General features: G+C 43.1%; 1 protein-coding gene across 2 annotated transcripts in view; it reads right to left on the bottom strand.

The window, feature by feature from the left end:
• Nucleotides 1-5164: 5164 nt before the first annotated feature.
• Nucleotides 5165-14053, bottom strand: part of usp43b (ubiquitin specific peptidase 43b) — an 83575-nt gene continuing 74686 nt past the window's right edge. For both annotated transcript variants that reach the window (XM_085270415.1, XM_085270416.1), the window contains 5 exons: nt 13172-13514; nt 10858-11016; nt 10235-10408; nt 8216-9355; nt 5165-7758 (listed from right to left, as the gene is read on the bottom strand). In XM_085270415.1, the coding sequence (XP_085126541.1) occupies nt 7748-7758; nt 8216-9355; nt 10235-10408; nt 10858-11016; nt 13172-13514 (1827 nt within the window). In that variant the 3' untranslated portion in view covers nt 5165-7747. The remainder of the gene's footprint in view (nt 7759-8215; nt 9356-10234; nt 10409-10857; nt 11017-13171; nt 13515-14053) is intronic.

The following is a 14053-nucleotide window of genomic DNA, read 5'->3' as shown; positions in this document are numbered from 1 at the left end:
AAATACTTTTAGGAAATAAATAGCAGAACAAAAATTGCCATTATTCTGAACTACAGTTAGTAATAACAATCCTTATTTCTCTCTATAGCCTCAGTCAGCTTGGCACAGAGCAACATTTGAACCTATTATCTACATATAACATGAGGAAACATGAGATGGGACGGGTCAGTGGTAACCGTTTAGCATCGACTGAAATCTAACTGTAACAGAGGCGACCGCCACTTTCTTCACAGATTAAAAAAATAAACATGTAAATAACACATATGGATGTTGCTTTGGTGGTTTGTCTATATCTTAGATTGGGTAACTCTGATTCCAGCAGTGATTGGGAAATTGTAATTCAAGTATAGTCAGTACATTTGATGTAACAGTCAAATAAACTTCCACCAGCTCCCAGAATGCTTTGCTGTTTACACAATACTACTGGATTTTTGAAATACAGCCTGCTTACTGTAAAATCCTGCTGCAGTTTTTACAGGAATTTGTTACAGTGTATTTATACAAGTGTTGAACAGCTAACACACAGCCATGTTCCTGTTTAAATAGATGAAAGGGCTTATTTTTCTTCCCCTATTTGGCCTTCTTTAGTAAAAGACCAAAAGTTAGACTCCATTTCATTTTATTCTAATGCTGGTCCGTTTGAAAAACACCCTGAAAATGTACATCTCCCAGTCTCAATGAAACTGATGTAACGATTTCTTCTTCTAGCACAGACTCCTTCAGGGTAGAGATGTCCTGATATAGTTTTAGACATTTTTAGATTTTTAGGCTCTTTCAAAGAATATCTCGCACATCTTATGTATCTTTGCAACACCTAACCCAGTGAGGCTCTGTCAGTGTGCAAGAAACTTCTTTAACCTGGGAAACTAAAGAAAAAGAAGGCGTAGGCAGAAACAAAATGCTGCTGGTAACAGCTGTGGTGAGATAAGGCAACCTTGTAGTAATTCAAATAGTTCACCCAGCGCTGTGTTGTGTCAGTGTATGAAATGTGGTGTGAAGCACTTCATGGCACTTCCCTACAAGCTTTGAAATATGGCTCACACTTGGACTATTCACTCCATTCAAATCAGCTCTAAGTTAATACATAGGTGCTAAAGAACATTTAAAAATAGCACAGGTACATACAAAGGGTAAAAGTTCAAGACAGATGACAACTCATACTGAGTTTAAAAACAGCAAAGGATATAGCCTGCCTGCTTCTGGGGGCGGCTCATTCCACATTTTAGGAGCCAAAGCTGCAAAGGCTTTGGCTCCTCTGGTTTTATAAAATGTCTTTGGGACAGTCAAAAGCTGATCTAAGAGCACGTGACGGCATGTAAGGGTGAAGCAGCTCAGACAAATAAGAAGGGGCAAGATCATTAAGAGTCTTAAAAACAAATTACATCATTTTAAAAGGGATTCAAAACTGAACGGGAAGCCAGTGAAGGGATGCTAAAAATTGTGCAGCAGCATTTTGTACAAAGCGGTAGATGTGAGAGGGAAGCCTTGTGAATTCCACTTAAAAGACTATTATAATAATCCGAGAGATGATAAATGCGTGGATCGGTGCCATCTAGACAGGATGGGCTTGGTTTTGCACTGCCGCCTCAAGTGGAAGGAGGCTGGGGTCCATCTTCACACCTAAATTGGTGATGCTGGATTTTTCATGTGGAGCCAAACAGAAAAAGTCAAAGGCAGGGAAACAGCTGGAGCCACTGGATTTAAGAACTGTGACCTCAGTCTTTTCTTTCATTAAAATGGAGCGGTTGGTCCTGGCTCAGCTTCGGCGCCTAATAAGCTCATCACTGGACCCACTTCAGTTTGCCTACCAGCCTGGCATTGGAGCGGATGATGCCGTCATTCACCTCCTACATCGTTCCCTCGCTCACCTGGAGACCGCTGGAAGCACTGTGAGAATCATGTTCTTTGATTTCTCCAGTGCCTTCAACACCATTCTTCCCTCGGTTCTAAAGGACAAGCTGGTGAACTCTGGAGTGGACCATCACCTCACTACCTGGATCCTGGACTACCTCACCGACCGACCACAGTATGTGAGGACTCAGGGCTGTGTGTCGGACAGGGTCGTCTGCAGTACGGGGGCCCCACAGGGAACGGTTCTGGCTCCGTTCCTCTTCACCATCTACACTGCAGACTTCTCCCACAATTCCACCCAGTGCTTCCTGCAGAAGTTCTCTGATGACTCTGCAATAGTCGGCCTCATCACTGATGGGGACGACAAGGAGTACAGAGGTCTGACCCAAGACTTTGTGGACTGGTGCCAGCTGAACTACCTCCAGATCAACGCCAGTAAAACCAAGGAACTGGTGGTAGACTTCCGCAGGCACAAGCATTCTCCACTGCAACCACTGAACATCCAAGGTATGGACATTGAGGCTGTGGACAGCTACAGGTACCTTGGTGTTCATCTGAACAATAGACTGGACTGGACTCATAACTCAGACGCCCTCTACAGGAAAGGGCAGAGCAGGCTGTACCTGCTGCGGAGACTCAGGTCGTTTGGAGTGGAGGGCCCACTCCTGAAGACCTTCTATGACTCTGTGGTGGCTTCTGCTATCTTTTATGGTGTGGTCTGCTGGGGCGGCAGCATCTCTGCTGGGGACAGGAAGAGACTGAACAGGGTGATCCGAAGGGCCAGCTCTGTTCTAGGATGCCCTCTGGACCCAGTGGAGGTGGTGAGTGACAGGAGAATGGCGGCTAAGCTGTCATCCCTGATGGACAACATCTCCCACCCCATGCAGCAGACTGTGACAGCACTGAGCAGCTCCTTCAGTGGGAGACTGCGGCACCCACGGTGTGGGACGGAGAGATTTCGCAGGTCTTTCCTCCCCACTGCTGTCAGACTCCATAATAAAGACTTTAACTGATCAAGCACACACATCCATACATATGCAATAATACTAAGTGCAATAATCCTTTCTGTCATCGTTGTATTTTTACTCAGTTGTATATAGTATTTGTATTTGTATTCTATTTTTATCTTATTGTATATTTATTTTATTTTATTCTACTGTATATAGTATTTTATTCTATTCTGTACAGTTGTGTACTGTATTTATTCTTATTGTATTCTAATTTTTGCCTCATAACTTTTGCACTGTCCACTTCCTGCTGTGACAAAACAAATTTCCCACGTGTGGGACTAATAAAGGTTATCTTATCTTATCTTATCTTATTAAGAAAATTCACCCCCTGATGTCTTTGAGACATTTAAGGAGAGGCTGAACAGAACCACTGTGTTTTAAAAGGAAATAGACTTGACAGCCATCAGCATATAAGCTGGTAGCAAATAGAAAGAGAACAGTAGAGGACCAAGAATGGAACCCCAAGGTACTCCCCAGGGGAGGGCAGCGGAAGTACAGGTAAAATCATTCATTATGACACACAAAGTCCTTTCAGAGAGGTCGGACCTAAACCACTGCAGAGCTGAACCAGTGATGCCCACCCACTGCTACAGTCTGTTTTTACAGTCTGTCGGCTTGCAAAAGCAGGTACGGTCTTTCAGCGGCTCCGGACGATCTGGTCAATCCCAAAGATCGATCTGGTGACGAAGATTCGTCTGCTCAACTCCATCGTTATACCTACCGCGATCTGTACTTGTGAGATGTGGAAAACATCAGCCAGAAGACTCAATGTGGCCCAACAGCGATGGCTAAGAGGGAACCTGGGGGTCTCTTACCGGGACCATGTCACCAATGAAGAAGTACACCGTCGGACTGCCACACGTCCCCTCCAGGACATTGTGACTGAGCGACATGTGCGCTTTGCAGGTCATGTTCTATGCCAACCCCCACACCAACTGCCCAAGATTGCCATCATGTGGAACCCACCCTGTTACGACCCGGCTCAAAAGCCGCAACATAAAAAAAGGAGACGAACAACAGAGTGTGGGTGAGAAGAGGTTTCATCCTAAAATGGAAAACCAGGTTGGCTAAAATGGCTGGTGCCACCAAGGCAAAGACTAGTGCACTGCCGGAAAGCTTGCCTCAGGTATGCTTTTATCCACACCTGACTAGGTGTGGCCAATTAGCACCAGCTGAAAACACTGAGACGATTAGAAGCTGCAGAGGGACGTAACCAAGATGGAAACCAGGCTGTCCCTGTACAACATGGTAGAGAACTTTCATCGATGATTTACGCACCACAGACATTGCGATGAGGGCGAAGCAGCTGCAGCTGATCGAGTACGTTGGCGGACATTTGACGCCCAATGCGCCGAATGGCGCAGGAGGACCTAACTAACTAATTAGAATAATAACCATTATGACATGACATCATCACACAGTTACTACAGATTTGTTGGCTGCACATCCATGATGTGACTCGCCCATTCCACCACATCCCAAAGATGCCCTATTGGTTTGAGATGTGATGACTATGGAGGCAAACTCATTGTCATGTTCAAGAAACCAGTGTGAGATGATATGAGCTGGATATGGTGTATCATCCTGCTGGAAGCATTAATACTCAGATAGGCTGTGGTGTTTAAATGATGCTGAGTCGGTTCCAAGGTGTCTGAAGTGTGTCAATAATTTTTGTTTTTGCACCAAATTCTGACCCTATCATCTGAATGTCAGAACAGAACCTGACACTCATCAGTGGAGGGAACAGTTTTCCAGTCTTCTGTTGTCCAATTTTGGTGAGCTTGTGCAAACTCTTCCTCAGTTTCACCCAGAGAACTGCCACATACTGGATACTTTCTATTTTTCAGACCATTGTCTGTAAACCCGAGGGACTGGTTGTGTGAGAAAATCTCAGTAGATTACCAGTTTCTGAAATATCCACTTAATTTCACTTAGTTTGAACTCCAGCGGGTAGCCTTGAGCATGTCAGCAAACTTAAATGCATGTAGTTGCTGCCATGTGATTGGCTGATTTCATAGTTGTGTTAACAAGCAGTTGAACAGGTGTAACTAACAAACTGGTTTCTGGAAAATTAATCTTGGTTATTATCTATACATTGTTTTGTATGCATGAACATTTTTTTTTAAATTTAAAAATGTTATTATTCACACTTTGAGTTTAAAAAAAAAGATGATTAAGTATGAATTAAGAGGAGCCATGCAATGCCTTTTTTTTAAATAAAAGAAAAAACTCAGCTGTTTTTCATTTATTTGAAGCAATGTTGAGAAAAATGCACCACAAATAATTCTGCCACACTGACATGATTTGTGAGAAAAGCTGTGTTTAATTTGCAACCCATAAAACTCTCAGTACGTTATGCAGATGTTACAGACAGTCCGATTCAAGAACTTGCGTGTGTTGTGTCACATTCAAACCTACCAAACCTATTATTCCGCCCTTTCGTGGTAATCTGAAGCATACAGTTTTAATCTGGTACTTAAATTACATAATTACACATCAGGTACAAAATGTAGACTTTTAAAAAAGTTAATAAAATAGAATCTAGCCATTGTTCCCAAATAATGTATCAGACACATCCTTCATGTATGATCACTTAATTTGGTAAATAGTGATTTTAAACAGTTACGTCAAATGACAGAACATAAAACAGCGAGGACAGATACAGTGTGTGCAACTAACAGGGACTCTGAAAAGCATCAGTGACAAATTTAAAACACTGAAAACAGTTTATTGTAAATCAAAAGCTTATCGTCGAGTTTGAATAGAGAAAAAAAATGTTATTTCTGGTTTGCTCATCCTTCCGCCGCATCGGAGAAAGCTATCACGGTGCAGCTCCAGAAATGGTGATTACTCTGAATTAAACAGACACTAAATATTCAGGAAGAGCTCCTGCTTCTGGCGGCTACTTTATACAATTTTCAGGGAATGCTTTGAAGCATGATTGCCATTAACACTCTGCCTATCTTCAAGTCTTCGATGAAAGAACAACCTACGATTTTTTTAAATCAGCAAAATTTCAATCCAACTCGAGTGAAAAAGACATACAGTACACACTCACTCTCCCACACACTGGAGCAGCAGATGTGGAGATAAAAAAAAAAAAAACAGCCCTCTCCTTTATTGCTGTGCAAGCCACTGAGGTGGTAAAAACATGTTTTCTGTGCTTTCTTAAAATTTCCTCATGACGTCAGAGCAAACCAACCACTGGAAAATGCACATTTGGAAAGAATGGGGTTTCACAGCTCCAACACCCCCCCAGAACAAACCTTTAGTCATGAAAGTCCCCTTACATACTCTTCACCAGCCGAAGTACAGATGAGAACAAAATTATTATCACCTGTATGAAATTTCTAATTTTCCCTATTGCTTTTGTAACAGAGCAATCTTGATAATCCCAAAGCAAGGATATACAAAGTGGTCACAGCATTTCCAGGTGTCAACAACTGGAGTGAGAAGTATCATCAAGAAATTAAAAGAGAGTCACAGAGTACAGAACGAGCCTGGCAGAGGTAGGAAGCCAAAGATCTCAAAGACTCTGGAAAGAAAATTTGCCAACAACTGCCAAGACACCATTGAATGACTTAGTCAAGTAGGGAATTGTAGTCTCCAAGAAGACTATCACTCGAACCATGTACAGGAGTGGATTGGGAGGTTGCAGAGCAAGAAAAACTTCTGCAGAAGAGACAGATGAAAGTATGTTACTAACAACTTGGAGAAATAATAAGCGTACTGGAAGCGTGTCCTTTGGTCAGATGAGATGAAACTAGAGCTCTTCGGCCACAGAGACTCTGCTTACATTGTAGGCCTACAACCAAAGAACACCGACCCCACAGTGAAACACGGTGGTGGGATTATTAGGCTGTGGGGATGCTCCAGTGCATCTTGAACTGAGGATCTCATCAATGTGGAAGGAACTCTATCTTGCAACACAGGAATGACCCAAAACACACATCGCTCCTGGGGAAGAACTCGACTGAGAAGACCAAAGTGAATATTATTGACTGGACTACACAAAACCCTAAATTGGATCCTACCTAAAATCTGTGGGATGAACTGAAGACCAAGTTCCATGCCAGAAGGCCATCGAATCTGTAGGAGCTTGAGAGATTCACCAAAGAAGAACATGCAGGTGGTTATCCAGCAAAAGGGATTCACATTTGACTTTTTACATCAACTGGGCTAATAATTTTGGCACTGATAAGTAAAATAACATAAGCATCCAAAATAAAACTAGGATGTTTGGAAAAGCTTTGTTAAAAATTGCCTGCTCTGTGTATCAGTACTTTGGAAAAAGGGGAGGCTAATAACTCTGTCCTCATCTGTATCTGTTGGTTTTGCCCAATTTGTACAATGCAATTGTTCCAAATGAGCTCAGATATGGAAAAGTGTACAAAAAAGAAAGTGCAACAAAATATAATATTTAACTGATAATACAGCCGGTTAACAGTGCTGTGTTAGTATAGTTTTTGCAGCGCTTTAGAACAATCTTACACATCATCGCCCATTAACTGTAAACTGTTCTTTAGTCACTACATGCCACACTCCACAATGGACTAAAACTATGCAAATTCACCATATCAACCTCCACTTTCAAAAAAGTTGATCATAAACTCAAACATGTAGTGTACTAACAGCAGACAGCAGTGTAAAAACAACACAAAAAGTGCAGGAAACAAATCATATTACAGCAGTATTTTCCCTTAGTAATTCATCTCTGCATAGATTTCATTTAAGACACACACAGGTGAGAACTTAGAACAGTACTATGAAGGGGAGAGAGAAGATGTACTTTGATTCGGCGATGCCTCCAGCTGTGGGCTTCTCCCAGTGCGTGGGTGTGGAGGAATCAGTAGGGAGCTCGGGTGTTCAGCAGTCATTCAAGGCTCTCACAGAGGCACTTATAATGGGATATAAAAGGAAACAATTAGTATTTGATCACCTGTCAAACAGGAAATCAGCATTAGCATTGGTAACAAAGAAAAAGCTGGCTTCAACTGAGATTTTGACATGTGTGGCTGCATTTGCTGGAATTTAATAGCTTACACCTAATCCATCAATTGGAATTCATTCCACAGTTTCAATTAGTGCATTACAGCAGCAGGAATGTTTGGCCAATCCGCTTCCACTGTCACCACTTCTTTGTTCACCAAAGGCAGTTTCTCATTTTAAAACCAAGCTGACATAAGAAGAAAAACATCAACCATGCTGCTGACATTAGCTCTAATTTGTGCTTTTTGTTTTTTTAGACCAGACAAACTGAAAGGATTTTATTTACAATTCCACATAACATAATAATTAATTTCAGAGTGCAATGTGACCTTTAAAACAGGCCTCAGGGAAAGCTCCGTGCCTACCCAGTGAGGTGGTACTGTATCGCGTCCGCTGCAGAGTGGCGTAACCCGGCTTGTCCGCCAGCAGGACGCGGTGAGCTGCAGGGATCGTGACTTCTCCGTTCCTCTGCAGGGAGGCGCACCTGCGAAATGTCAAATCTAGTTTCGTCTGGATGTTGCTGGAGCTGTGAGCGCGTTTGATGTCGACAGGGTCATGACTTCCAGCCTTTCCGTTGACCAGCTGGACTTTGCAGTTATGGCCATCGCAGTTGGGCCCACCGGCGCCTTTCCTCTCTTCTAGTGCCGCAGCAGTCAGAGTCCCGTTGGAGAGGGACAGCTTGGCTAAATTGCTACTCGCCAGCCTTCCCAGATCTTCATGGTCTTTCAGGCGCTTCTCTTGCCCCTTGACTGGTGACCTTGGAATGTCTTTCTTCAAGAAACCGGGCTTAAAAAAAGAGAAGAGACTTTCTTGGCTCCGACCTTCATGTCCTCTTTGCACCCTCCTGTCCTCAGGCTGAAGGACCATCTGTAACAAGTCTTTTTGTGCCCTGGGAGTCGCCCCTATGTGGACCTTAGATCTTCTCAGTGTAGAATCTCTGCTCGGGGGTGCGCTGTGGCTGAACTGACCGCCTAGAATGGCCCCTCTATGTAGCTGGAACTCCAGGGTCCTGCCCTGGTCTGGCCTCGCTCTCTTAGATGATCTCCTTCTCAGAGAATCATCATCTCGAGCTTTGACATCTTTGCTGCCATTATCGCCTCCATGGCCGATGTTTCTCTCTGCAAAAGTTCTGCTCTGTCCCTCTGGTATTTTGGGGGAGTAACAACTTTCAGAGCTGACTCTGTCTGTACAGCTGAGGCTGCTGCCGCTCGGTGAACTGCAGTCCTGTCCTGCTTCAAAGACTCTTCCATGGGGGTTTCTTTGTGGCGGGGTAGCCACCAGCGTGATGATGGGGTCTTTGGTACATCTTGGACGCCGACCGGACTCGAGATACTCCACCAGCTCTCCAGATTGAGTCTGGGCAGAGTGCTTGATACGGTCTCTGGAACCAAAGGACCACCTCAGTGGGAGAACTTTGTTCAGGGTGTCCTTGGGCTTAGTTGGCGATCTCATGCTTACACTCCTGCCCTGGTACCCTCTGACAAACTGATTGTTTTCTGACCCATCTATAGGAGACAAGACACGAGACAAAGTTTAAAAAAAGAAATTGACATGACCTGGATAGATTATTGTTATACCAGAATGCAAAAAATGATTCCAAGGAGGAGGAGAGTTTAGGATGATATATTTGTAAAAATCTGCATGAATCTGCAAATTTTGCATGATTAACAAAGTCAAAATAGTCCTTATTTAAAGTTGGGGAAAAACTTATTTGTAGGTCTCCTGAGTTACACAAAAATGAACAATCTCTGACTTTCATAGTAGTTTCATTTTGATGGAGAGAGACAGAACATCAAAGAAAAATGCAGAAAAACACATCACATAAACATTATCTATTGATTTGCATGTAACTGAGTGAAATAAGTATTCAACAACCAAACCAGAGTCTGACTCTCAGAGATTGTGGTTGTGTTAGATTGGTGTGAATGAAGCACACAGAATACATTTCATCCATTCCAACCTCTCCACCACCTCTCCACTCACTGCTTAATTTATTTTTTAATGAAATTAAATAATTCACATTGATATATTTTTAAAATATCTTTTTTTTTTGGGCAAGACCAAAAAACTGTCAAAGGACGTCAGGGTCAAGATTATAGACCTGCACGAGGTTGGAATCACATCAAGATCATCAGCAAGAACAACAATAAAATACTAACTCAAAACAAGGAATTGTTTTCTCCTTTTGTTAAGATGAGAAAGGAGTTAACCAAGCTTTCCATAGCTTATCATTGAGACTGGATGCATTTGAATACAAGTCCTTTGGTAACAATGTAGCACTGTAAACTATAAAATGCACCTCATCTTTTACTCTTAAAGGGTTTTTTTTGCCTTCTTGTGTTTTATACAATATACCAACTATACACATTAGTCCAGATACCTACATGTTTCCACTGTTTTGGGAGGTTCATCTCTAAACACTGGCAACTCAGGAGACTCAGGGGCTTGTACGGCTCCCAGAGATCCTGGCACAGGTCCTCCTGACACCACACTGCCCCTCTTACTGCCCCCTGTCAGCCGGACCAGCCAGTGGTCAGAGGCAGACGAGCTGGTGGAACCTAAACAGAGGAATGAAAATAATTTGTTTTGTTGCTCTGCAGTCCAATAATAAGCATGCACATTAAGAGAAAAAGACCAACTACAGCTCCATTAGAAGAAGCAATCCTGCATCGAGATGGCAACCGATCTGTGATTGTGGAGTAGTATCTATTTTCATCCATTAGGAAAAACAGACATTAGGTAGAAACTATGAAAAAGAGCGTCTCTGTGACTCATGTAAATAGAGACTGGCAGCAGGTCTTGTTGGCTATTAGCTACAACACAAGATGAGGCAGTGAAAATGAACACTGATGGGGCTAAAAATAGAGTTTTTACCTGATAATGAGGGTGTGAGGTGCAATGACACTCTCATGTTGCCTCCATTAGTTTTATATTATATGAATGAGGTGTAGCAGATTCCAGCCAACTAATAATAGCAAGGCACTCTGCAGCATCTGAAAGGACTGACCTGTGACTGAGGAGCTGGCAGACCAGGGGGGGATAGTGTTTCTCCTCTGGTAGAAGAGGATGTAGGCTCCACGTGTGCACACCTCCGCCTCTGGAACTGGCTCAGCGCTGCTGTCATCATAACTGTACCACTGGCCGTCAACAGAGTTCCTGCAATAGGCTGAAATTACAATGGAAAAAGCAGAGAGACCAAACTCTTTGATTTCTGCTAGGCTCCGGCGAAAGGATGTCACTGCAGTTGTTTCTTTATTTGACTAATTAATGAGTGAAAAAGTGGTACACAGATGGGTGTGTCTGTGGGAGTTTGCTCATAAACATACACAGGAAAATACACAATGCATGGGTAATTGGATCCTTAACTGTCTGTTCAGCTTTCTATTAATACCCATGCTGCGGCTAATGACCAAGGCAGCTGATAATATGAATGCTTTTCTATGTCTTTGCCACAGGGTGTCCTCACTGGGCTTTTAAACAGATTGGGCTCTTGTATGGATCCTTTCTGAGACTTGGGATGGCTCAAACTGGAAGTTCTGGAACAGCTCATTTCTGGCAGCTTGTCTGAGATGAGTGCAAGTCAATTACACTGTTTCTTCTCGCACTTGATGTAATTCTTTTTTACCCAAAGTCCTCTCAGTTAAATCCTTTGAGTTTCTATTTTTTTATTCTATTGCTTACTTGCAGTCATTTAGTTGTAGGCAGAGGACCTGTTTATGAATCAGACTTACATCAATCAGCATGTCAGCTGGCGTCTAATGATGGTGGTGGTCATGCTGTTTGTTTCTGCTTCTTCAAGAAGATCATTTTCGGGGCTTACAATGTCAATTTTTATTTTATGGAAGACTTGCCGAGGTTAATTAAGATCCTTGCTGTCTTTTTTTATTTTCTTTAAAGTCACGCCGATGTGCAAGTTTGCCCAGACAGAGCCATTTAGCATGCACTGAAGATCTTTTTCTGTGTGGGCGATGTTAGTGCCGTCATCTACATATTGCAACTCCACGAGGGCTGTGTGGGAGAAATCGGTCTTGGCCTTGAAATCATTTTATTTCATCGCCTAGCTTGAGCAGGCGACCCATATATCATAAGGCTACTGCAGAAACCTGAGTTCTATCTATCCCAGGGCTTTTGCTGCTTGTCTTCCCCCGCTCTCTCTCCCAGCTTTCCTGTTCACTCTAAAAACTTCTGTCATAATAAATGTATCCTCACTTTTATGGGAGAAAATGCTGCAGCCTTCTCTGGACCTGAGGTAATTTAATACAGACTGAGGTTAAGTGGAAAAGTGCTCTATGGTTGTAAAAATCAAAATTTGAAATTCTTTTTGGAAGTCATGACACATCCTCTGAGTGAAAGAAAAGAAGGCCACAAAAGCCACGCACATCTCACAGGATAAAGTGTGAAGGCCCAGTTTATACTGAACGATGTAGCCTATAGAAAGGTATCATTATAACTTATGGTGCCAAAACTGCTTTTTCAGGGAAAGCCTTGCTTCTTTCATCTGCGTTACAGCATCATGACAGTTTGGGTGAGGGGTCAAATACACCAATTACTCACAGCATTAAAACCTGGAGCTGGTGCAGAGAAAGACCGGTTTCTGGAATGTTCTTTTTTACTGATTTTCGGACTGACTTTATCTGCTACTGTCACTATCATCTGAGCGCATGCCAGATTATTTTAAAACAGCCTCTGTCATCCCTCTGCTTAAAATCCCCCCCAAAACGTCCGGAGATCCCACCGACAATTACAGGCCCATTTCCAAACTTCTATTCATTTTTTGAAATCCTTAAGAAAGCTGTGTAAAAAATTCTGGTAAGAACCTTGCAACAAACAACTGAATTTTGAATCTCACATCCCAAAACTCATCCAGTCTTGCTTCCTCAGATAAAACTCAGGTTTTACATAAATCTCTGATCTCCCCAGCCTATCTTCAACTGGTCCAGAAAGCAGCGGTTAGACTGCTAACAAGACTTCGCACAACCTAAAAAATCCCCATGGTGGTGTGGTGTAAGAAGTAAGAAGGCCCTGAGTTCAAATCCACCATCTGGCTGGGGCCTTTCCCCCCAATGCGTGCACGTCACATGCACTTAGTGAAATTAGCTTAATTGGCGATTCCAAATTGCCCATAAATGTGAAAGGTTGTCTGCCCTGTGACAAATTAGTGACCTATCCAGAATCCCCACCTCTTGCCCAGTGGCAGCTGGAATGAATTTACATCTATAAATATGGTCACTTGGTTTTAATGTGTTTTTATCTAAACTGTGAGGGACTTTGTTACTGTACAAATAAAGTACAAACTTCTAAGTACATTTCTTAGATGTTACCTGTGTAATGTCCACCGTGCATGCCTCCGTGGTGGTTGCACACAGCATACAGATCATACAGATAGTCAGGAGGAGCCAGGTCAGGTCGTCTGCTCTGCTTCCAGCCCGGCTGTAGAGGGTGCTGATGGGCGCCGTGGCTGCGATGCACCACGTGCGGCGTCATGTCCAGGCCCACCAGGGGGAAATGCACGAATGTGGTGAGCTTGTTCCTCCGCTCACCCACCTGCCTGAAGCGCTTCAGATGGAGAATGAGGATGTCTGGCAGGGTCCACAGGCTCATCTTCACCATGCCCTGCTGCAGCTGCTTACAATGGGGGCACTTCCAGGCATCATCAGGTGCCAGCTGATTGGAAAAACAGAGAGGAAGGGAAGCAGAGACAAAACTGGCGTTTAAATATTTGACAGTCTCTCAAAAATCCCTCTTCTGCGTCATATGTTTGCAAATCAGTTTCCCCCTCCTGTTTTATTGCATTCTTATAACGCACACACTGGTGCAGCGAAAACCTGGAAATTCTTTCTTCCTTTGCTCGTGGAGCACTCGGCTCGACTTTGACCAAGACGTACATTTAGAATCTGTTGCCATGGTTACTACTTGTGCACACTTTTCTCGCTTCCCTATGTTTACCATCCTGAATACTGTGAAGTGATGAGCTGTTGCATTCAGCAAGGTCATGCACTCAAACTTTACAAAGAAGCGCTGAAGATTGTTTATCGCTTTGTTAATGTCACATGCATCGCAAATAAAGCACGGCTGCACTTTTCGCTGACACACAACAACAACGACCATCTCATTGCTCAAAAAATACTCTGTGAGGCGAAAATCACCTCAAACATACGGAGAATCTCAGAAAAAAAACACATCCTCCGCTTGCCTTCTGTACC

The sequence above is a fragment of the Mchenga conophoros genome, linkage group LG4 (assembly GCF_057382185.1).
Source record: "Mchenga conophoros isolate Kocher_MC1m ecotype Shallow Benthic linkage group LG4, M_conophoros_male_GT1.1, whole genome shotgun sequence".
Taxonomy (NCBI): domain Eukaryota; kingdom Metazoa; phylum Chordata; class Actinopteri; order Cichliformes; family Cichlidae; genus Mchenga; species Mchenga conophoros.
The sequence above is the reverse complement of the archived record's forward strand: the minus strand, read 5'-3'. Positions and strand labels throughout refer to the sequence as shown.